General features: G+C 37.8%; 1 protein-coding gene and 1 long non-coding RNA gene across 5 annotated transcripts in view; one reads left to right on the forward strand and one right to left on the reverse strand.

Annotated features, from left to right (window-relative positions):
• ROBO1 (roundabout guidance receptor 1) overlaps nucleotides 1-21714 on the reverse strand; it is a 541331-nt gene extending 519617 nt beyond the window's left edge. For 2 of the 4 annotated variants that reach the window (XM_068691142.1, XM_068691134.1), the window contains exon 1: nucleotides 21249-21713. In XM_068691142.1, coding sequence (XP_068547243.1) covers nucleotides 21249-21357 — 109 coding nt within the window. In that variant the 5' untranslated portion in view covers nucleotides 21358-21713. Of the gene's footprint in view, nucleotides 1-5495; nucleotides 5524-21248 lie in introns of those variants that run through there. The other 2 variants (XM_068691128.1, XM_068691152.1) reach the window with 2 other exon arrangements.
• On the forward strand, nucleotides 108-25495 carry LOC137860652 (uncharacterized). Its single transcript, XR_011099120.1, has 3 exons — nucleotides 108-312; nucleotides 21133-21362; nucleotides 25258-25495. It is a non-coding gene; the product is annotated as an uncharacterized lncRNA (long non-coding RNA).
• Nucleotides 25496-25998: the final 503 nt, after the last annotated feature.

Genomic DNA, 25998 nt, shown 5'->3' on the forward strand with positions numbered 1-25998 from the left:
CACTCTGTTGTTTCAAAGTATACACAGCTACAGCCAAAATACAGATTTAGCCTTAATGTTGAGAAATGTTAAATTCAGAGGAGGATTTCCTATTGTGCAGCCTACAGCTGCGGGCTCAAGTGTTCCACCACGAGACACAGCATGTGTGCAGCCCACAGCTCCAGCACGAATCCAACTTGTGTCCTGGCCAGGGAAAAAATTCCTAGCGATCCCGTAACTACCACACGATTATAACTGTCACAAATACCAAGACTCGCGGGAGAAAATCTGGGACTGGAAACTTGAACCACTGTTCAGAACTTGAGACACGAGGTATGGTTCAAATTATTTTACTTTTTGAATGAACTTTTTATGTAAAAGCCTGTCTATGGAAAATAAATTGGAAACAAATCTGAAGTTACATCATTGCACATCTGTGAGGTAAGCGATCCACTTCAAGTCTGTTCTCATGGCTTGAAAATTGAGCACACATAAAACTGCAGTGATCTCAGGTGAGATGAGGTGATCTTTGATGAAGGACCAATTGGATTATTATAAACAACTTGCTATTAAGATTATAGTGCCATTTCAAAAAAGGTCTAAATACAAATTTGGTTCAACATGGGGACATACCTGGGCAACTACTCCATGGTTTCTATTATTTTGGAAGCCAGACCAACTTACCTAATTACTCTTTTCAATTAATAAACATTCTATAATTACTGATTTACTTAAAAATATTTTTATTGCTCAGTACAGGTGTCTTGTAATCTAAGTAGAAAGCACTTTATGATGAGAAGGAAGATAAGAGCAATATTAGCTTTGTGATGAGGACCGACAAATTGTTTGAATCCTCGTAATTTCTCTTGCCACAGAAGTGACAGACCCTAACATACTCAGATACTTGACTGCTCCAGCTGTGAAAACAAACTTTTCAAAGTTCCCAACCAGCAGGCTTTCACATTTCTGGGAAATGAAACACTACTAGTTGTTTTATTTATGGTATCTTTGCTTTATGACAGTTAATGAGCTGTAATTTTATAAAAGAGAACAAAAACAATACTTTGTGCCATCACAAATAGCCATCAGCATTATTTATTGCAGATGTTTTAATCTATTATGGTAATAATGAAACATTCATTGTTTTGCTACCCTGAGCAATCTGTGAGAAATTTAAAATGACAAAAGCTGCCCCCCTCTTCCCCCTGAAGCTTTTGCTCCTTTCCAGAAGGTTCAGTTGTGGAAGGGATAATAACACACTTGGTAAAAAAACATAGCTGAAGAAACAGAAAACATACAGAAATAGTATCGCAATGAAGTTTAATCAATGCCTTCTGCAGAATGGAACTGTTCTGTAGACAAGCAGGACATAATAGTCATGATTAAATGGTGAGTGTTAGGTCCCCGATTCACTAATATTCATGTAGAAAAGTTCTACAGAATTTTGAAAATGTTTTTAGTTCTGTAGCTTGATTACAAAAAGAAGTTAAGACCAATGCAGATGCATCCAGACTCTGTCCACATCAGGAGCTACCCTTGCTGTTCAATGATCTTACCAGAGCCAAGGAGACAGGCTCATGCATGCAAGAGCACACCTACCAGAGGTAGCCACACATACAAAGAGCAGTGTATTGACTGACTCTCCCCAAGTTTAACCAACAATGCCATGCTATCACCTGCCTTGTATCAGGGAAGGGCAGTGCTGGAACTTTCATGCAGTTTCTTTGGCTCCCCATCTAGTAAGCAGGGATGAAGGGAAATCTATGATGACTTTACTGCTTGAGCTGCATCGAATTCCACACAAAATTCAGAGGAAAACCAAACCCAACCCAACCCCTGTAGGCTTCCATGACCAATGTTTTGGTTCATGTTCCAGCAAACATTCCATGTTCCTCCTATTTCTCCATTAGCTTAAGAATTGACTAACATAGCCCCATTCGCCTGGTAAAACAAGTAGACAACTTAATTTGTAGCAGGTTTAGCATCTGTCAGGAAAGCAACAAGATAATCATTCACTGGGCTCTATACCTAAGAGACTGGGCAATTACTCAGCTGTCTGGAAAAGACAAAAGCAAAGCTGAAAAATTTGTTGTGCGGTAATCTCAAGTTCCAGTGGTTGACTCTCTGCAACAGCACTAAAAAGCAAGGAGCCCAACTTCCACAGTTCTCCAGTGTTTGCCAGCATTGTCATTTCACTTAAAGTCAACTTTAACCACAGAGGAAATAGATGCTGAACACCAGAAAACAAAGATGTGTTGAGGAAGAAGTCCTATAGCTTAGCAGAAGCTGCTCTGAGTTCACTATTACAATCTTATTGTTAGCATCCAGTCGTAAGGAAGCAAGTAATTTGTCTTTATCACAGTTAGAACTTAATTCTTTGAACACTACTGCATACACTGCTATTAAAATTTAACTGAAAATGACTTCTAGCTGCAGAACACAGTGCTCATGCTCACGGGATGCACTAGCTTACATTCAGCTCCTTGTTCAGGCCACTCAAAGGAGTTCCCAGCAAGCAGCAGCCTCACCCTTGTGTGCCCCAGACTTATGCCTTGTATATATTAGTCAGATCAAGCAACAGCACTAGATGAAGAGTGTGCCTATGTTCCTATCATAACCCTTGATTTCCCCCTCTCCTCACATCAACCTTGCAAGGGGAACACAGACAACCAGGGATCTGGCTCTTCATTACAGCTAATCAGAAGGGCTCTTCAATATCCAAATAATTCACTTAGCAGTCAGCAAAGAAAGGAAACAAAATTGAGATTTATGGAAAAAAAAAAAAAGGCCGCAGTGACAGATGATCACATTATCTTGAAAAGTGCTGCCTATATTCTCTTAATTGCTTCTGTATCAAAAATAGGAATAAGGCTCACAGTTAAATTCTAAAGTGACAATTAAAACTAGTGTTAGGACAGTTGAACCCCATTGCTTTGCTTTAAATATTTTCAAAGTCTTCTGGTACTATTTTCCACTAGCCATAGCACAAGTAGCACCTTGTGACAACCTGTGCTATTTCCCCTGGCAGTGCATTAGAAGCTATGATCACCTACCCATTTTTATCATTGCTTTTCCCTGCTCAAGCCAAGTCTCACCTATGCCCCTAAACTCTTTTTATTCTTATCTACTTCCACAATAACCATATCTTTACAGCTCTCAGTTTTCCCTTTGAAGTAACTCAGTGATACTATCTATCTGATTCAGAAGGATATAGCTTCTTTAGTTTAAGATTTCACAAAACTAACAAGCTTGGTAATATTCATCTTATGGCAGAGATTTGGGCCTTGATGTTTGATTACGGCTTCCTAGAGGTTGTTTGCAAGAGTGAAGTGTTGCCTGAGCTTTAAATACATAACATGTATGGCAGTCTTTCCACAGACTGTTATACATATCCTCTAAAATGTAAAATAAAGTTAATGCCATTGACAGTACTCAAAAGAGGGTGATGCCCCACTCTTTCCAAATGGAGATGCTGGAGCTTCAAGAGAGTTAGTTACCTTGCTAACAGGATCTGAAGTTAAGTAGAATTCAAAAGTGACCTCTATTTACCATGATGGAGGAGAGTATTTTAAAGCAAGGAAACTATGTTCCCCACAGGTGAGCTAATCCTATAGAGACTTCTCACATGTAATACTTCACAGAGATTATTGATTCATTGAAGCTATTAAAGGCACACAGATGGCCAAGAATAAGGCACCCACACCATCAAAGATATGCCAGAATTAAAGGACATCATACCCTGTAGGCATAGCATGATTTGCTTTACAAGCTAGAAAGAAGCATGTCTTCAGAACCATAATTTTGAACTTCAGAGCCCAAATGCTTGGCTAAGCACATTCACTGCAAAAAATCTCACTACAGCACACAAAAAATCAGGGAGACGAGGAGTAACTGTGCTGCACACATCATAGACCAATGGTGATGCTAAACGTAAAACGAATGAACTCGGTATGATCTCGAGCAAAAGTGTGTTTCCTAAGGATTAAAGTCAGATGACTGAGCAGGTGCCCTTCATACTTCACAAGGCTAATGATCATTTAGAGATAAGCTAGAACACTTTAAAACAGCAGCTGTTGATGCTAAACAAACACCACAAAAACAACAAAACAACACGTTAAATACCAACAACTCATAGCCAGTTGCTGTTAGGAGAGGCAATTACAAACAAGATGCTAGTTTTCTTTACATAGAAACTTGACACACAAACTGGTTGTCTGCCAACACGCCTCTTTCAGCTGGAAAAGTACAAACGTAAAGAAACAGAAGTTTTGTTAAACTACTTCCTTGAAGTTCTTTTAAGAACGTTTTCACAGGGAGGCTATAGCAGCGCAATAAGTATTACTATTGCCATAGTTTCAAAGTACTGGCAACCTAATACACTGCACACTGACATTTAAGAACTTTCAGCATAATTATTAATCACATTTTTACAGCATATTACTAAAATCAGGAATACGTGACATTAGACAGTTTTGATGAATATAAATGAAGTTACAATTTACTTATCTTACAGTTGATACCAAGATGCTACTTCAATAGCTCTTCACTGAACTGTATGTAGCTTATTCAGGTGACAGGCCTGCAACTTTATTTTTCAGAGAGTAAAATCCTCAAGTACACTTCAATCACTTATAATCAAAAGGATTCTTCTGCTTTTCATCAGCCTTACTCACTTCAGTGAGACCAACAAGATTCAAACTCTCTTAGAAACTTATTTCCTAAAGCTCACTAGGGAAAACACTGGGAGGTAGGTGAGCTTACCATGTTGATATTCTGGGCTTACTAACAAGAGCATTTGCTTGCTAAGATCAAACACACTCCACACACTGTGTTAAACCACCAGACTCACCGTATCTGAGATTCTGCAATCAACATGAGAGAACAGGAACAAGAGGGGAAAACAACAGCAAAACAGGGGGAAGAATAGAAAAAAAAATTAACAAACACATCAAAATAGTCTGAGAGGTAAACACTGACCTCATAAGTTTAAGCAACTTTGAGAAAATGTTTGAAGAACTCCAGTGAAGGGAAAAAGGGAAAAAAGAAAAAAAAAAAAGAAAAAGTGTTACCTTCACTTCATCTTACCATGCCAACCAATTTCAGTTACTAACTCAAAGCTAAAGACCACCACCCTATTAACTCCTCAGGAAAAAACTGCTGGGATAACCTAGTTCTCACCTCATTATTTCTTCCTCCCTGCCCCTGCAAGGGGACATACATGAATCACTGAGAGGTTCTATGAAGGCTTGTACCTTCTCAGGCTATTTCATCAGTTTTTCAGTGAAATTCAGCAACAATCTTCCCTGACTAGACTGAGGTATTCAGCATCTAAACTTTACTGCTAGGGTTATAGGATTTAACAAAAAACAAAAACAAAACAAAATACTTTACAAGCCCAAACTAAGCTCAGACTAGAAAGTTGAGAATGAAATCCACCAATCCAAAAAGCAATACGTTAGTATTTCTGTAACATAAATAAGATATCCCCATGCTTCACAGAATTCTGTAATGCATACCTTCAGCTCCCATGTAACTCCAAAAACTTGATTTCAGCAAAACTACCCTGCTAATGGGCTCCTGTTTTTGATCCCACTCTTCTCTGACAGTGGGCCTGATCCACAGCTGGTATGAATCAATCTCATCACTAAATTTATTTCTGCCAGCTGAGGAAGGGGCCTCTTTTTACACTGCTGCTTGGAGTGTACTGCATTTATTCTACCATTTCTCATCTCATATGCCTCAGAAATAACCCAAAAATGGTTATGTTTCTGACAGATAGCTACACTTTTAATTTTAAATGGCACTTTATTTTGCAATCTTGCCTGTTGAACTCTTGGCAATGAAAACAATTTAAAGATCAATGTGTTAAATAGTTATGGAAATCAGATGCAAATTTTGAGTGTTGCAAGAGTGGGTTTATTGCATCAGTCTAAGGGTATTCTTCTACTGATTTCTCTCAATAGATGGACTCAGAATACTCATAGTGGTGACTCGTAGTGACTCAGCCAGTTTAGTAACAGTCTTTCACTCCCTTTTATTAACAGGTGTGCACTCATTCAAACCCCAGAGCTGTTGCAGACAGCTGACTACCCCAAAGTGTGAGAATTCCCAAACCATTCCTTGCCCCATCACCTCACTTTGGGATTTGATGCTCATATGGATCCTGTTGCATAAAACACTCATCTGAAAAGTACAAGAGCTGTTCTATGGCCAGTACCTACCAACATTCATCTCACTGAATGTAATAGTTGCATTTCCCATGACATGAGAATAAACTGAGCTGTTTTTTGCAGCAGGATCCTGGAATTGTTTTTGTTCCAGATGTTTAAACTGAGCTGTCTAAATAAATATTCCGTATAAAATGAAATTTACACTGTAACTTTATACTACACATGAATAACTACATTAAAAGAATTAATGCATGAATGGAGCTTTCCTACATTATTTTGATCAACCCCCTGAAATTCAAACTCATATCCCATGCATGCACAGTTTGCAAATGAAGCAAAATTTCTTGTCACCTGTGAAGCATGAAGAGTTGATTCCAAATCACCAGAATAACAATTGTAGTTGACAGTTGTGTAGCTTGAATGGCTCAGGTCCAAGTCAAAATGCTTTCTCAACTAAAACTTCAGAATTAAGAACATTCTTTTACTTTAGCATTTTACTATAACATCAAACCAGTAAGAGGACAAAGGAAAAAAACTTTCTCACAGTAATGAAAGTATCTTATTGAAATAAATAAATGTGCAATTCCACAGTATATTATACCAAGAATCTTAAAGTTCTTAACAAATAGCCTTTAAATACTTCACAGTAATACTCCTTTCAGTCTCATCTTTGTACTTTCTAACTCTTAAAGGAATAACTTGTTTGTTGTCAGAAGTGCATGAATACTATTAAAAAGAACAAAAGTAGAAGACTAGAGGCAAAACTAAACAACAGTTTCCTTTTACTGCCTTTTTTCCCCATAGCTAGTATCTTTGTGGAACTTTCATCACTGAGATCTTGATAGTTTTCCATACTGCCATCCCACATTAAAGTGATTGTTTTTAATTAAACAAAAATGTCCCTATTAATTATGAGTAAAAGAACTATTTTTCTGTGTTAGTAAGCACACAGGTATGTTTCCTTTGAGTAACTGGAGCAAGTATGGTCTGGAATACAGAAAAAAACAAAGCCACATCTCTCAGCAAGTAGTTGTGCTCACCTGGCTCTGGAAGGCACTAGTTCTGTTATTGTGTGACTATATTGAAATTATGCACTGAATACACAAAATACGTTTCTTGCCATGAACTTGGAAATTATATCCTAAGAATATGCTGTGTGAGTGTTCAGAGGTAAGCAGACTGCACAGTGAAACATCAGGTTAGATATTTGTTTTTATTTTTTAGCAGGTAAAAACAATTTGGTTACCACAGACCCACTGGGGATGCTGGAGCACAAGGTATGAAGGGGCTAAAGAACTGCAAAAGGGTTTAATAATCAGAAAAAATGGTATAAAATGAGCCACACAAAGATTGAGACTGACACAAGAGATTGAAAAAAGAGAACATTTAGAAAGAATAACAATCTAATGAGTATTTATTCTATGAATGCATAAGGACTCCTCCAGCATCTCTTCCTTAAGGTTCCTCACGTAAGCACCAGCCTGAATCTGCAAATGCTGCGTTATACTGTAGTAACAACACAATGGCAAGCAAAGAGCATGAACACATCTTTATGAATACGAACAAAGCAAAAAAAGTATTGTATAATCAAAGGCAGTTCGCTAATGCAAATGCAAACAAAACACTGGATTTTTTGTCTGAATTCTAGCATTTCCTTAGAGCGTTCATCAGTGATTACATTGGTAGCATTTTGAGTCACAGAATCACAGAATCGGCTAGGTTGGAAGAGACCTCCGAGATCACCAAGTCCAGCCTCTGGCCTAACACTAACAAGTCCTCCACTAAACCATATCACTAAGCTCTACATCTAAATGTCTTTTAAAGACTTCCAGGGATGGTGACTCCACCACTTCCCTGGGCAGCCCATTCCAATGCATCACAACTCTCTCAGTAAAGAAGGTCTTCCTAACATCCAACCTAAAACACCCCTGGTGCAACTTTAGCCCATTCGCCCTTGTCCTGTCAGCAGGTATATGGGAGAACAGACCAACTGCCACCTTGTTATAACCTCCTTTAAGGTACCTGTAGAGTGCAATAAGGTCAACCTTGAGCCTCCTCTTTTCCAGGCTGAACAACCCCAGCTCACTCAGCCTCTCCTCATAAGACTTGTTCTCCAGACCCCTCACCAGCTTTGTTGCCCTTCTCTGGACCCACTCGAGCACCTCCATGTCCTTCTTGTAGCGAGGGGCCCAAAACTGAACACAGTACTCAAGGTGTGGCCTCACCAGAGCCAAATACAGGGGGACAATTGCTTCCCTAGCCCTGCTGGCCACACTGCTTCTGATACAAGCCAGGATGCTGTTGGCCTTCTTGGCCACCTGAGCACACTGCTGTCTCCTATTCAGTCGACTGTCAACCAATACTCCCAGGTCCTTCTCTGCCTGGCAGTTTTCCAACCACTCATCTCCCAGCCTGTAGCTCTGCTTGGGGTTGTTGCGCCCCAGGTGCAGGACCCGGCACTTGGCCTTGTTGAGCTTCATACGGTTGGCCTCAGCCCATCGGTCCTGCCTATCCAGATCCTCCTGCAGAGTCTTCCTACCCTCGAGCAGATCAACACATGCACCTAACTTGGTGTCGTCTGCAAACTTACTGAGGGTGCACTTGATCCCCTCATCCAGATCATCAATAAAGATAGTAAAGAGAACCAGCCCTAATACTAAGCTCTGGGGGACTTCACTAGTGACCAGCCTCCAACTGGATTTAACTCTATTCCCCACAAGTCTCAGCATGAAAACACATTCAGTGTAGTTGGTAGCTTGAGTGTATTATTTGACAATTTCTAATTCTTTTCCAAATGCTAGTCTTCTGAAATAGGTATAACCCAGCTTCAAGGCAGTTACATTTTATTCCAAATCATCCAAGAACTCTACAATCTACAAATAATCAACAACACACTATTAAGCTGAGTATTGCTGGCATTTATGTTCCCTGTATACCTGGGGGAGACTTCGGCCTTCGGGCTTCATTTTCTTTATTTATTGAAAATGAAAATTCTCAGGTGAGTACTGCTAACAGTCCAACTTCAAGGAGACAGCAGAATTAAATCTCAAATAAGTTACACCTCGGATGAGATTGGCTGAACTGAGGAGGTTAAGAAGGAGTTTTTGGTAAATAGAACCAATGGTATTGCAGCAATGTATTGTTTAAGGCAGCTGTAGCATTCTCTGCTGAATGAGATATTTTTAGCCTGTCTGCTTTAGCCTTCCACTGAGGCCAACTAATCCTCTGAGTGACAAAAAACATGCCACAGAAGAACCTGGAATCTGAGCTTCATTGGTAACAGTGACATCGACCTTGCTGACCCTGAACAAAACCATTTCTATTGTGCTGATATAATGGTTAAAACTGAACAGTTATGCCTGTTTCTTGCTTGTAGGAGAAGTTAGCTGATATTCAGATAGCTTCCTCTCATAGTTAAAAATAAAAAAATAAAAAATCAAGTATACTGTGGACACTGCTGAGAAAAGCATGGACAGTAGTACAGGCTAATGTCACATCTCAAAAGCACATGCAGCTATATTATTCCTTTATTTATTTACTTTGGTATTTATTTCTGGTTAAACTGAAGAGGTTTAATCCTAAAAAAACATGACATGTTTTGAAATATCTGTATTTAGGTCTTCTGTAGTTAACTAGTGAGAAGTTTCTTCCTGCTGCTTCTTATTCCAAAGCCTCATTTCATCATATTAAAGGAACCTACTTGACAGCTCATGACTTCTTTTATCTAGAGAAAATAACAGTTATCCAAGTGCTCACTAAACACTTCTGGTATATGTGAGGGACACATAGGCTGCAGTGCATGCTTCACAAGTCCTTTAACTTTGTTATCAAGCTCTGGCACAGCAGAATACATACCTCTTCATAATTCTCCAGCCATGGAGCAGGTTGTACTTGGCAGACTACTCACCATCAGATTGTACTTGCTTTAATACTTCCTTCTCATGTAAGTAATGAAGACTGCTCTGTGTAGTTTCAAGCCTGACACACTCTAGTAACACCTTATTCCTGCTTTTTAAGCAATATATCTCTTAAATGCAAAACAAAGCTTTTTTAAAAAAGCAAGGGGACTCAGATTTTCTAAGGTGGTCTTAGTACGCTATTGTGTAATTGAAATCTTCATGTCAACCTTCACACGTCAATGAGATTGATCTGATTGTAAGCATTTATTTCACTGAAAACCATGCTTTACTGAATGTTTTGTCTCTTGCTGAGACTCCCTTTCCTGGCTGCTGTAGAGTTATATATCCCTAGACATATTCTTGGCTTCTAAGACATTTTCTGTTTTATCAGGGACCTCAAGTCCACAGCTGAGACTTGTTGTCCAAAAATTGTGCTGCACTTTGAGTGCTCCAAAGGCAAGCTTTAGCCTAACAAGGTTAATTTCCCCAGACTCCCCTTACTGGCTCCTTCAAATGAACCTACACTGAGAAGCATTGGGATAGCTAGGCTAAACTCAGCCTTCATTGAAATACCACCCTTACTACCTTAATTAACTTATACATCTGGTCTCTTGGTCTCCAAACAAAATGTTAAAACATTTGTTTCTGCTAGAGGCCAGCGAAAACACATTCTCCTCCCTCTTTTCAGCTTTATCATGAAAAAGCTGCTGTAGATTTTGCAGGACTGCTTAAGTTCCAAAATCATAACTTCGATTTTTATTCTGTTGTTTGTCTTGTCCTGCAAGAGAGAGTACTGTTATATGTGTGCACTAGATTATGTGGAAGTTGCTCCAAAACAGTTCTATGAATGCAGAAATGCTTCTATCAACATAGACATGCTTAAACTAATCCAGAATTACATTTGTTTTCTACCTCTGCTGCAGTGTTCCCAAAATGTCCAAATATGCCCAGATATTTCTGGATTTACCCTATTTCACTTGCTGCTTGTAACATATGGTAACACTGTCAGTAACTATTATAATATATCATATACATATAGTGCCAAAAACATGTACAAGAGAACACTTATATATAGACTTTTCATTAAATACTGATACAGCATGTCTTTTTTTTTCCTTTCTTTTCTTTTTTTTTCTTTTCTTTTCCTTTTTTTTTTTTTTTTTTTTTTCCCCATGCACATGCTCTCATAAGTTTAGAACTAATGGACAAGAATCTGTAAAACTATTGATTTTCTGTGTGGCTTTTGCAAATTCTCATACATACTTTGTCTATCATCTTTTGTCTATCATGATCTCATCCATGAAATGAGGACAGCAAACACCAAACTAATAGGACCTCGTAGTGAGCTGAAGAAAAAGGACCAATTAATGTCTTCTTCAGATGCTACAGTTGCTGCAAGGTTGTTAGATTATATTTCTTTGCCTAAGGCTACTTTAGAAGTAAACTGTTGTTAAAATATCATCCCCAAATTTTTAACCTGGGATGAACTAACTTTTCAGATTGCATTTTGATATAGCACTGTTAGGTGACCACTGATGATTCCTGCAATAAATGAAGGTGTGACAGTGCATCAGAAAGGGAGAATTGTTTCACTCTGATCATATGCATTTTTTCACAGAAATGCAGAAGGAAAAGTAGAGAATTCCTCAAAGCATATCAGAAACAAATCGATACTGTTTGTTCTCTAGCTACAACATCAATCCCCAAAATGTAAGATACTTTATAGACTGAAACAACAACATGAATAGCTAGTATTTATAAAATATGATAATAGAAGCAACACCCATCAAAAGTGAGAGATATAACCTTAATACAGTCATAGTTTGAGATACTAATATTTAAGATAAAAAATAAGGTGTGAACCTTATAATCTGGGTGGGATACAATGCCTGTCGGAGGCTTGCTTTGGCACCTGCCTCATCATTTTCATATTTCTCTAACAGTTCATACCAAAAGGTTTTCTGAAATACAGCAGACACTCCTGAGAGACAATCTGACAAAACAGGCTGAAGTCTGCATCCACCAGCACAATAGTATCATTACTTCTTAGTCTGCAATTTCCACATTAGCTGGTAGGTGCTTATGTACACAAACTATCAGATGTCCAATTAAAGCTTAAAGGTGCTGCATATAAAATGCAAACTAAAATGTTTACAGTCAGTAAAAAGAAGACATTAATGTCATGGTGTTATACAAAACTAAGCAGGCTTTGCTTAAAACAAAAACAAACAAAAAACACACACACACACACACACAAAAAAAAAAAAAACACTACTATTCAAGGCCATGTGATTTTTAAATCAAATATTGGACATAAAACCATTTGTAGCTGACATGTAAAACTATAATATTCCCAATGGTCTTTAAGAAAAAAAGAAAGACAGAAAAGCTAAGCCAGTGAGACTTTGTTTTTAAGGAAAGCTGAAGTCGGATTCTTTTTATGTTGTTGAACATGAACACACACATACACACAAAGTATCTTTATTTGTACCTGAACATTAATAAATCACATCAACAGATGTTGAAGCAAGTAGAAATTGATTGTGAAAAAAATATTATCTTTGGATATTGTTCTAAAGGGACAACCAGTGTTAAGAAAGAAAGTGAGCATCTGTAAAATGATATTGAAAGCACTAAAACAAGAACAACAGAATGGAACAGGTATCTATTCCTTTTTCTTTCTTTTTTTTTTTTAATGAAGACATACACACAGACTATACATTGGACACAGTAAGTTTTAAAGACATTATTTGAAGCAGTATCTTAAACATCAAGAATAAAACAATTTTCTTGTTACAATGTCCTGTAAGCTCCTCTGTTTTTATTCCTAATGTTACATGTCGGCTTCTCTTTACACAAAACAGTAGTCTTTCTCCATTAACAATACACAGGCCTCATCTGTTTCTCATTAAATACCTTACTTTTTCTGTAGCTCATTGTGTTTCTGTCACAGAAACCTCTAAATCTCTCTAAGAAAAATGGGCTCCAAAAGTAAGGATTTCTGTAAATTCTCTAACCCTAGTTTGGCACATCTAATGAGCAGAGTCAGTAACTGGGAGATATTTGTCCTTCACCAACACATTTTGCCTGGAGTGCCTATGTCTCCTCATCCTGCCCTCCCAAGAGATATTCAGTGTGGCCCCAAAACATGACAGGCTTTCTCGATGCACTGCTCAATAGCCAAGAACTGTCTTGGGAGAGCAAGGACAAAGAGACCAAAGAGAATGAGACCTCCTGATGGTATCTCCTCTCAGAAAAGCCCATGGAAGAGAAAATGCAAATAAAAATGTAGGGAACTAAAGAAAACCCATTTTCAGGACTGTAATATATCAGTGGGAACATTCCACAGAGGTAATTTTCCAGCCTGACCATTTCAACCCACTGGGTAGGCTGAATCATACAAAAACCTTGCTGAAAGGCAGCGTAATTGAGAGTAGAAAATTGATTTATTCTGAACATATGTAAAAGAACAGTAAATAAGCATGTTTTTCTGTAGTGACTACATCTTTCAGCTTGAGCCATCAGAGGCATATGTTTTTCCACACACAATTATTATACAGGATAGGCAAATTTTATTTATTTATTTATTGGTTTTGTACAATTTACACAGTTCTCACAGTAATTCCTATAATACAGTCTTTTAACATGTTATGAATGGCTTACTCCACTACAAGATATAGTTCATAGTTGAAAAAATGTCTTTGTTCTACCTTGCCAGAATTCCTATCTAGCCCTGCAGCATGGAGATTCTCAAAGACACTTAGACCTTACACATAGCATGAAAACAGGAAGTTCAGCCAGAGAGAGAGACAATATAAGCATCCTTTCTGCAAGAAAACTTGGTGTCAAGGACAGAGTTTTGTGCTACAGAGACAGAAGGGGCGAGGATGAAATTAAAAATAGGCACATATCTTCAAAGATATTAAAAACGTTCCACATGATACACACATCTGTAAACTTCACTATTTCTGCTCTTTGGGAATTTCCTACATTTTTGTACATTTTTCCTACATTTTCCTACATCGCATTCAACCTTGAGTAAAATTACACTGATATTCCAAGCACTCTGTGGGGCACAAATCATGTTTCATGATATTTTGCCTTAGTCATTTTGTATCACAGCAAAAAAATCTTGTATAACAGTACCAAGTAAAAACAGTCATGGCAAATAAATCATTCTTGCATTCTTTCATTGTCTAGAAAGTAATCTGATTTTGACAAATGTATTCATCATAAGCGTAGGCAATACCCTTCTGAAGAAAAAACAATGCCTATGTATTTTTAAACGTAAATCTGTGACGATCTATGCTTGTTGTATAAGAATTGAGACTCCTTGTGTCCTTTCCCTTGGTGGCTGAGGGAAAGGAAGTTGACAAGTTGACAGTGTGATTTCAGATTCACACGAAAAGGAGAAAGAACATTAAAAGAAAATAAAAGACTCTCTTAAGGGAAGAGAAGAAGAAAAAAAAAAAAAAAAAGAAAATCCATAAGGCATTTTGATTCAGAGATAGTTTTCTCCTATTAGGCAGTAATGCACCTGTGTCTCATGGAGCTGGCCATGTCATTCAGTATGATTAGCAGTGAGACACGGGACAGTGTCCCAGGTAAAGCTCCAGGCCCTGGAGATAAGCAATGACTTTTTGAATCTTCCTTCTGTTGATAAACAGCATGAAATGGAAGAGCTGAATGTGCAAGGCTGAAAGATCACTAAGATGAATGAGAGGTTTCTGTACTTTTCTAAACCTTGTGATTTTAAACCTTGGAGGTAATAACACTGCTTTTGGCAGGAAAGCAGACTTGGAGCACCATAAAGGACTTATCTAGGTACTGGGTGGTCTTAATGTTCCTCTTTGGGTACTCCTGCATAACGAGTCCATATATCACCAAGCAAATAGGCAGAGGGAGATGAATAATTAGGGAGACTGACTACCGAAGATAAGAAAAAGAAGAGAAAGCAGTCACAGAGGATTTCAGTGGAGTTCATGTACAGAATGGTGTTAACTCTTCCATTGTCCTCAGACAACAAAAAAATAAAAATGCTCTTGCAGGTATTAGGAAATACATCTAGTGCTTTAAGACTTAATTACAGAGTGATCAAAAAGAAATGACCATCGAATATATTTAAAAATATATACATCCCTGCTTTAGCAGATGGTACAGGAAGACCTTCAAAAAGAAATGTGCTTTTATCTCTTAATATAACTACGTTACAAAAAGAACATTTTTTTTCTTCTGCAGAATTAAGAGAAAAAGTTTCTAAAAATCTATTATCAAATAATCTTACTTAAGATAGAACAACTAGGTGCACAAAAGCTGTGCTTTTCTTCATTTTATATAAGGACTAAGAAATCATTTAAGGGCTCTATTGAATAGCAGAGTGTCTTACAGAAATGTAATCCTACAGCAGCTTACATTTACTGTATCATATGGTACCTTATACATCAAAATTCAGTTCAATTTCATTCAAATTTATTAAAACTCAAATGTTCTGGAGCAGCAAATGTTCCAAATTTTAATTACTCAGAAAATCTTATACTTTTATGAATCAATGTCAACTCACTTGAATTTTTACTGTAAAATCTTACTGAAGCAATTTTAAAATACAGCAGCTCATTTCATCCTCATAAATTGGACAAATTAAAGTACCAAGTAAATTTATTTCTGCCATAAGAGGTTATTTCCTAGATCCTACAGATAGTGGAGATAGTGTGATGAAAGTAGAACACTAAAGTTAATTTGATAGAGTAAGTAGTTTACATGAGAAATTACAAATTAGTTAATAACAGCAACAGTTGGATTTTTGTCCTTCTACTTTCTCTCATTTCCTCATTTCCTTATTCTCTTTCTTTCTTTCTTTCTTTCTTTCTCTCTTTCTTTTTTTTTTTTTCTTTCTCCCAATTCCTTCTTCTTTTTCTCCCCTTTTTTTCTCTCCTTTTCTTAATCTTTCTTTCCATTGTTCTTCTAAATGTCTTACCAGACACATCTACTCAAGGAGAAAAAGTCTCTGGCATTTAAAGGCAACCATGTTTTCTATTCATTGTTCTTTTTAGATACTTAGTTACTAGACTTTAAAGGGTTTATGATAATATGATGGCCTCTAAGACATTTTTTTGTGTGAAACATGATTTCTTGTAAGAAATACAAGTGCCTGAAAGCAGAAAAAATAGTACTTTGAATCTGGCCTCAAGGTTAGGAAAGGCTATAACAAACCTTTCTTTTTACATTTTGACACCTAGATCACTAAATGATTTGGGATTCATTTTAAAGCTTCCAGTGAAGCACAGATGTATAGTGCATGATAATGTTAATAAACAAACCTGCCCATTAAAATTACTTGATACATGAAAGGGTAAATAACGTATCTAAAGATCAAGCTTTTAACATCAAAGACTACTCTGTAAGAATTCAAGAATGTGCTTTTTCCTTTTTTTTTTTTATTTTTTTTTTCCCTGTAAGATAAGGAACGTGACGGGTTCTTTAAAAGACCAGTTGTTTTTAGTAATCTAAAGCAGGTGTACTCAATCAGCACTTTTTTACACCAAACCTCCTGTGGGTGGCCTGCTCCCAGCAGCTGACTGCTGGGGTAGTCCTATGCTAACAGATGCCTTTGGGCATCAATCTTAGGGGGTTGATGGTTCCCTATAAGATGGAGAGTGTGATGCTACAACCTGCGGGTCTGAGAATAACCCATACAGTCTGCCCAGTCTACAGACTGGAAGAGGCATGCCTGGGGGTGCTGCACACCCAGAGCAGGCCTGCCCAGGCCCAAAGTCCTTTGTGGCTTTTGAAGATCTCCAAGGAGGAGACCCCACAGCTCCCTGGGCAGCCTGTGCCAGTGCTCAGTCACCTGCACAGCACAAAAGGGCTGCCTGGTGCTCAGGGGAGCCCCTTGCGTGCTAGGTTGTGCCTAGTGCTGCTGGGCACCTCTGTGAAGAGCCCAGCTCTGTCCTCTTGGCACCCTCCCCTCAGCTGTTTATGCACCTTGATGAGATCCACCCTGAGCCTGAAGAAAGCAAAATAACGTATAGATCAAGAAATAAACTATGATTACCAGCATCATTGCAAGTAAATTCCTTATTCAATCTCAGTTTACGTGAACACTGAAGGTAATTGGAGAAAGTGATTTCTGTCACTTTTTACCACACACATCACAGGAGTTCTAAAGCTTTCTGTCCCACAAGATCTCTCAGTGGATTGGAAATTATAACTATTGTTTACTTTGCAATAAATCTGAAAATTTAAATAAATTTACTGTCCAGAAGGAAAAAACAAAAACAACAACAAAAAAAAAAACTTGTTTTTTGTTTTGTTTTCTGGGGCAAGATGACAATCGAAAAATACCACCATCATTTATGGATACTTTTTCCATTACATATATATTGTTGATATACATATGTGTGTGTTTATATATGTCTACACATTCACTTTTTTAAAAATGAGAATTCTTCTGAACATCAGAAACAAATTTTCCTAAAATGCAAAATGAATTGAACATGAATTTAGCAATGAAAGAATAGTTTTAATTCATTGTAAAATCTTAAAGCTTCACAAAGTTTTTCCAACAAAAAATTTCTAACAAAAATATGAAAAACACATTTTTTCTCCAGCAATTCACTGTGACAATTTTAATTTCTGATCTTTAAATGTGATGTCCAAAACCTGCACAGAAAACTACAATTTTATTCTCCCTAAAATGAGAAAATATACTTTTTTTTTTTTTTTTCAGGGCAAGCAAAGAATTTGATTACAATTTCCTAACAAAGAAAATTTCATAGAGTACAGCAACAGATTTAAAACATTATAAATGTCTGAAAAAATGCCTGTACAGTTTTCAATGGAGGCATTAGATGCAGTATAAGAATTAATAATAATAGAACAATGGTATTACTCTGTAATTCAGTTCTTCTGAGAGACTGTCATGTCTTAATACATTGCCACTTCAGTACCAAAATAGCAATTTCCCATGATCATGTACAATTTAAAATATAGGCATTCAAATAAAAATCATTGACTTTCTTACAAACAAAATGAATTGAAAAAGTAATAATGTGACAGAAGACAACAACCATAGCATAAGTTTCTAGTAATATTATTTTTATATATTTAAACATGTTTTAAATATTTATTATTATCTCTGAGATCTGTGCCCCTGCCCCATGTGCTTTTATAAGATAAAGTACAGGAACGTGTGGGATTTAATCCATTAGCATGCTTCCATACTACTTTTTGTTGTTGTTGTTCCAGTTGGTGTATTTGTCAGACTCATTTCAGACTCACTTACTCATTTGTGATCAGAAATATGGTCACAAAATTCCCAGCTCCAAGAACATTATAATAGTTAAGTGAAGAACAAAGCTTCTTCCAAGGAGGTGTAAGGTCAGGTAAAGCTTAATGTGAGTTGTATTGTGGTCCTTGCTGGACCACTTTGGTCCTGTCCCTGAGAAGCATGGCCAGAACTTGAATCACTATGACTTTTCCAGACAACTCACTATTCCTCTTAATATATATTGATCTCTTGTTTGGAGAAGCATTGCAGAGAATCAAAACAAACAAACAAAACCCTACAAAGTAATCTACCTTTTAAAAGACTACTTGAAATAAAAGTGTTTTGATATCTCTCTATGTTGTAAACAGAAGACTTTTAAAGCATTGAAAAAAATGCTACACGTGAATGCTCTAGTGAAAATTCCTGTTTAAGAGCGTCAGAAACCAGACATGTTCCTTTGTATTTAAAGTCATGTTTTTTGGCTTGGGCAATGCAATTTAAGTGTAAACCAATTAAACGAACTACACTATTTAATCACACAACTTTTTATATTATTATTTTTATTAATGTGTTTATTAGTATTTTTATCATGATGTGCAAAAATAAACCAGTAGGAGAGCATCATTAAGAACCACATCAATTTTGAAAGGCACACATACAATATTAATAGCCACTGACAAAGAATCAATCAGCTATGATTATGTAACATTTTGGTTTTCTCCTTTCCCAGAAAGAGGAAGTTATCTACTTCTCATAGCATCCAGCTCCGCATGATATCTGCATTCTGCTACTAGAGAAATGCTGGCATCACAGACAGCAAAAGCCAAATGGTATACAATTCACATAACCGTCTTGTAAAGTTTCTCTTGCCCAAAAGTTGTTCTCCGTTAGGATATTGCTAATATTAAAATAAAAGGAATATTTGGGTCTGATTCAAGCATCTCTTAATTTCAAGGAGACGTAATTCAGATCTGTAACTCTTAGCACATACGACAACTGAGGTCCCTAAGCAATTGTGTTGTATTATCATCAGTATGATATAAAAACTAATTTACATCCTTATTTTTCCTTTAACCACATACCAGTAATTTGCTAATGTATTGGACTTAGACTCCCTGTCCTCAAGAGTAGAAAGAAAACAATTTGAATCCATAAGGTCTAATTGTTAACCACCGATGACATTAAATGACCTACTATAGTTGCAAAACAAATGCCAAAAGATGTGGTGCTCTTAAGCTCTTGAACCTTCATATAATTTACTCATCATGGCTAAATGCCATTCCAAACTGATTAACTTTTATTCAGTAATGCTTTTGTGAGACATTAATATTTATATCCCCATCTATTTCCATTCTTTTGTCTAAATTCAGTCTAAACACCAAGCATCACAAACTTTCAAACAGATGAAAAACATTAAGTCAAAACTGAAAATATAGAATTTTTACTCTACAAAATGGCTTTTTTCATAAAAGGTAATACTTGAAAATAAATGCAGATGAATTTAGAGGACCTTTTCAATGAGTAAGAAACATGCTTTGGAAAAGTTTCAATCAACATATTTCTGAGATTTGTGCCTCAGTTTCCATATCCATGAAATTAAAGGGCTCTTCTAAGCATAATTACTTAATGTGCTTGAATATTTATAACCCACTGGATGTTATTTATATGTAGCACTTAATGTACATATTAAGAACCTGCTAGTCTGGGTAGTATAAATTTTTGGATGTAAATGAAATGAATAAATGGAGTTCAGTTCTCAGTTCCAGTGCATCCAGCACCTCTTTCCATAAGGCTGATGATTTGGGTGCCCAAGTGGAAGCGGTAAATTTACTGATATGTATGTCCATACATGCTTTAGGAAACAATTATCACTCAAACTACAGATCAGCAGCTTTCAGGTAACAGGACTGTCAAGATAATATCCAGCCCAAGGATACCAACAGCCACCCCTCCAAGCTCTGGTTATTTCAGAGATTTTCATCACATACATTTTGCAGTCAGTCTCATCACATTCAGCTGAATTAAACTGAAAGCCTTCATTCCATTTTCAATATTTCTTCCCTTTTTTGTAATCTAGGTATTTCTGATATATATATATATATATATAATATAATAAAATAAAATAAAATAAATAAAATAAAATAAAAGGAAAAAATTCACATGAATAATGATTACAGTATTTTGCCAATAACAGGAATGCTTGTTTATATAGTTGGACAAGAATAAAGAATAATGTCAGCAAGAATTGAGTTGTCCTTTAAATGCAAATAATCATCTGGATGTTTCAGTGAAACAAACTGTAAACTGTGTAAGCTGTACCACGTCCTGCAGATCTCACTCCCAAATATTATCATGACTCATCTACTTTCCTTTTCCAACAGTAATGTTATTTTTTTCTTTTCAAGAGCAACATTGATAAACTTTGCACAAGCTGCAATGCTGGGTTAAACCCCCTCTTCTAAATCTGTAGATTTTAAACTGCAGTTTTCCCATTTATACCAATAAAGTTACCTAGCATAATCATTGTGGTTACAAGCATCCTTCACATAACCAGTACAGCTGTAAAATTTCCTACCTTTATCAAAACCAATATTTGAAATAGCGTGCAAAATGGTAAGATTATAAATAGAAAAATCACAGCTGATTGTAGCCTGGAAGTCTTGCAACTCTCTGGAAATACAGGAGTTAATCAGCAAAGGCTGTTCGGGAAGCTTGCAGGGAAGCACAGGACTGTACTGCAGATGTGGGGAGCGTACAGAAGGTGTGGCCCATGTTTTCTGCATGCATATTTAACTATCTTTAATTATATGCCCTGAAGGTTATTATTAAAGAACAGTCTCCTGGAGAGGAAGACTTACACTGCCAAATGAGGCCTAACACATTTCCTTGAACACCGAGCAGAGAAGAAGAGAAGGAAAAGCCCAGGTTACTCACGGTTCTTTTCACCTCTCCACCTCGACCCCGCTCTTATTCTGGGCGAGATGTCCACAGCAGCAGTTACTTCTACTAGCCAAAGCAGCAGCAGCAGTGACAGCACGGCCATGCCAGGTAAACAAAAATGAATAACCTCTACCTGGCAGCACTGATAAAGACGAATTAGAAGACTTTCCTTAGGAATGAATGATGGGAACTAACAGCACTTACTCAGCAGAGGCAGGGGGAGATGTAAAATATTATTTCTACTAAAAATGCTTACTAAAAATTGTATTTCCATTGCTTCTCTTCTTCCTTTTATCCAGGGCATGTAAAAACAGAACAGTTGTAAAGGCTTCCTCTAAGCAGGAGAATCTGGCATTCAGACGCAGGAAGAGATGAAGGGACAGCTTTCTGCAGTCTATCAGAAGCTGCCAGTCCCTAACCTGCCTCTGCCACCTCTCAGCTCTTCCCAGTGTTTATCAACATCCCCCACAGTACTGTAACACAGGACACTGCCAGGCTGAAACACCGGAGGGTTGTTTTCAGAGGGTTGTTTTTTTGTTTTTTTTTTTTTTTTTTTTTCCTCCTTTACTTGCATACTTCACTGCAGTTTCACTGAGCTGGTGACATGGAACGTCTAATGTTGACGCCCCAAACTCACTGCATTTGTCAACGGGAGCAAAAGGACAGTTTGCAGAGCTGCCTCTTCTGTTCACAGACAAGTGTGGCAGTGGAGGGGGAGGAAAAAGGAGGAGAAAGGCTTAAAAAAGAAACTTTTTTTTTTTTTTTTGACATTCAGTAACTCTGTCTCTTATTTAGCATGAATGTCTTCTATTTCTAGGGAAGACAACCCAAACCATGCTCCCTCTAATCCCAGTTTCTGCCAGAAAGAAGGAGGAGGTTCGCTGACAGAGATACATGATACATGCAGCAAGGAGAGAGCTGAGGACTGATGCTGTCCTCGTCTGTGCGTGCTCCATGCTGTGCAGCCCACCTGCACTATGCAGCCCAGCAGCCCCTGGGTAGCCATGACATGTGCAGGCGAGTCCTGGTGCTGGCCAAATTCACCTGTTGGCTGGGGAAAGCTACTGAACGCAGTGCCTGCCCGTGCTAGGCAGAGAGATCACAAACTCCTCTGGCAATCTACCAGTCAGCGACGCCACAGTTGTTGTCCACTGACCACCACGGTTATGAAATCATTCCAGGTGGCCTGTCTCACAGCATGGTCCTGCGAGACAGAAACACAAGAAGTGCTGTTCTCTCATGGTGACAGAGGGGTTCAGATAGATATGTCTACATTTATATTCAGTAAAAGAAACCGCAAAATAGGTAGTTTAGCGTCAGAAGCATCATCCTTAGGAATAATTACAATGGGAAAACAGTTTCTTAATAGAATGGCAATGAATTAGTACTCTACAAGCTGATCTTCTGCATCACACATTATTAGCTGTCGGGTAGATGCTATGCCTGTAACTGAGCTGCAAAATTAAGGTCTTTAAGGAATGTACAGGAATACATTTCTAGATACAATTTCAATTTAGAGTGAAAGGAGAGACAAAGTAAGCTATTTTAGTCATAATAACATCTCTCTGTTCATTCACAGTGTTCGTGGCCACTGCTTTTTATAAAATTTCAATTAAAATGTTCAGTGCTATTAAGATATTCCACAGTGACCAGTTAAAGTGTGACCAGCTGAAGCCATTCATCTCTAGATGTTCTTATGTCAGTGATGATAACTTTCCACGTGCATATTTTTCACCTAGAACTGGCAGACAGCAAAGGTATCATAACAGAATGTCTTCCATTACTATTAAGAAACTTATCCACAAGTCCTTTAAAAAGGAGGAGACAAATGTGGCACATGGAAGTGGAAAAGGAATGCTCTGTTTCTTCATTCTGACCAGCTGGAGAAATCAAGAGAGGAGATGAGATATGCTCTTACTTCAATTTGTGCTAACTACATTCAGTACAGTGAAGCATTTACAGCACAGGGCATAAAGATCCAGGCTATCTGTCAAACTTCAAGTAATTTACACATTACAAGTAGTCGTTGGTTTTGCTCTGACCCCAGCAGTCTCCACGTGGCTGTCCCTGAATGCAGATGACCAGAAGGTGTTGGTGCTCTCTGCATACAGACCCAGCACTGGGTCTGGTCAGTGAGGGTCACCCAGTCCTTGTACCAGAGGAATCGCCCGATGAAGAGGCTTGGTTTCTTTGCCATCGTTCCATTTTACAGGAGTCACATTTACAGGCTGAAGAATGATGAAGGATCAGGTCTTGAACTCATAGCAAAAATAACTTCTACAGTAACATAGAGTGTTAAAAGAAATTGCTGGGAATTTCAGATTTCCTTTTTTAGCACATTATAACTTATATCCTCTCTTAACTCATGCCAGGGAAGCATGTGAATATTCAATTTCTGAAGATGACTCACACTGTTGCTTATATAAGACAGCTGACTGTACCAAATTTTATTGCATCAAAACATGGCACAGGAAAAAAGCTCAGTTAATACAAGGTGCTCTTTTAGGATTACATTAGCAGTAATGTAGAAGGCACAGTTTACTGTGAATGCATGAAAAACTGTCTTTTCAAATACCAGCTGCAGTTCTGAGCATCAAAAGCAGAAGACTTTGTGATTTTGCAGTTTGCAGTACACTGCTGGAAGGACAGAAAGTAGAGATTTTCAAAGAGGAAAAAAAAAATAGACAAAGTGTGGAATTCCAAGATGAGCCAAAACAAATCCAAGCAAAAAGCTTGAGCTGCCTCAAAGAAGAACTCCCTAACTTGCAGCTAGGGTTATTTGGGGTTGTTTTCTTTTATTTGGTCCCAGATCCAATGCTCATTGAACCTTGCACTATGAAAAAGAAAAATGATATATCCAGTTGGTGTTTCAGCAGATGTCTGCTGATCTCTCAAACCACTTGTTGTTGTTGTTGTGTCTAGTACTCAATCCTGCACAGAGTTAATTGACAGTTTCAGAAGTGTTGGCCAGATAGCTTACTCTTACAAGAATAATAGAAGGCTGCTTTTCAGGATACAGAACCTGTATCCTACTTCTGCATAGGTTGCATCCATTTATTCTGTCACAGGAGAAGGAGCAGTTGCCTACAGAAAAGCTACCCCATATCCTGATATATGTCAAGGGATGCCCAAAGCAGCACCTCGTAAGTGACTATTTTCCTCATCAGTCACACCAAAAATGCAGTCTGACAGAGAAAACATATCACCAACAAAACTTTTGTATCACATTGTATAACAGAGTGCCTCATGCATAATGTTGCTGTTAAGCAAAATAGTGGTCAATAACTGCCATGGGAGCAATGCCAATCCACTTCCTTCCCTGGAATAACATCAAGTAAAACTGAACTAATTAAGCATTCAGAGGTGTGAAGCCCAATAAAAGGTGGCTTGTTCCTATGCGATTCAGTGTTTAATAGCTCATTTAACTAGTTTCAGTTTCTGTGGTGTAACTTCTGATCAGGTGAGTTCCTTAGCAATTTGAAAGCTTTCTAAAAGCAATGTAATTAATTCTGGGATCAGCCATGTGGACAACACTTTCAGAGATGCAGTGGACCACCTGAAGATATTACACCAAGACTGGATGCTTATCTCATTCATGCATTGCAGCTCAGTCAGAAGTTAAGGACTTAAAAAATAAAATTAGGAAATGAATTTGTGGTCTGTGTTACACTGGTTCCGCCTAGCTTTAATATAAGTCATTCTCTAAAATCTGTAGACATTCTATTTCTTTTCTCCTCAGCCCTCATTATGCCCTAGCCTTTTGATTTTTGTTTTACTGTGTGATAGATAAAAGTCACTATCAATTTATTGCACAGTTCTGCCCTTGGATCAGATATCTCTCATGTTTTTTTATCCACTACGAGCAGAACTTTTTCTAAAACCCTCTCTTCCTTCATTAGAGACTTCACTTTTACCTTCTTCTAAAGGGAATCAAAGCTCTCTGCAGCATCTTGGCCTAGCTTTCCAGGAAGTGTTTAAAACAACTTTTCTCTCTTCTCTACAGGAATACTTCATTCACTGAGACATGATGAAAGCCACATATTCTCACACTGGAAGTCCATGAGACAGTGAGGTCAGCCCCTATGTGCACAGAAGTCCCTCAACTCTCCTCAAAGCCAAAGCCACTTCCTCACACAGGGAACTCTCTGTCACCTCTTCTGAAGAACCCCAAACTGACGTTTTTTGGAAACTGATGGTCTGGGAAACCTTTTGCCTTTTTTTTTTTTTTTTCCCCCAGAAGGTCACATGCTGCATTAGTGTAGAGATGACAGATTAACAAGGGAGAGCCTGGCCTCTGGAGCACAGGCTCCTGAGTTGTGCCCTCATTTAAGTCAGGCTAGGACTGTGTCAACAGATAAGTGAAGCCATATATTGCTCTCTCCTGTCTTACCACAGAGGATAATAAGTTGCCCCCTTTAGGGTCCTTGATTTTAAGGCACCTTTACCAGGTTTGCAAAAGAAAGCAGGTCTCTATTTCTGCAGTGGAAGAGTACTTAAACTGCTGCCACATACAGTTCTTACATTGCCTTTGATGCATTTCTGAAAGTGTCCCATTTTAAAAGAAACAAAATCTGGTGACTATTAGAGAGTCTCTGTGAGGCAGTTGCAGAGACTTAAGGCATGATGGGACAACAGTTACAGAACACAGCAAAGCTAAAAATCAGTCAGGTTTTATTTTGCAGCCCCCATGACTCTAATAACTCCTGGGAGATCAACTCAGACACAGCAGTGTTTGCTGTGAAAA

The sequence above is a fragment of the Anas acuta genome, chromosome 1, assembly GCF_963932015.1.
Source record: "Anas acuta chromosome 1, bAnaAcu1.1, whole genome shotgun sequence".
In the NCBI taxonomy this organism is placed as follows: Eukaryota; Metazoa; Chordata; class Aves; order Anseriformes; family Anatidae; genus Anas; species Anas acuta.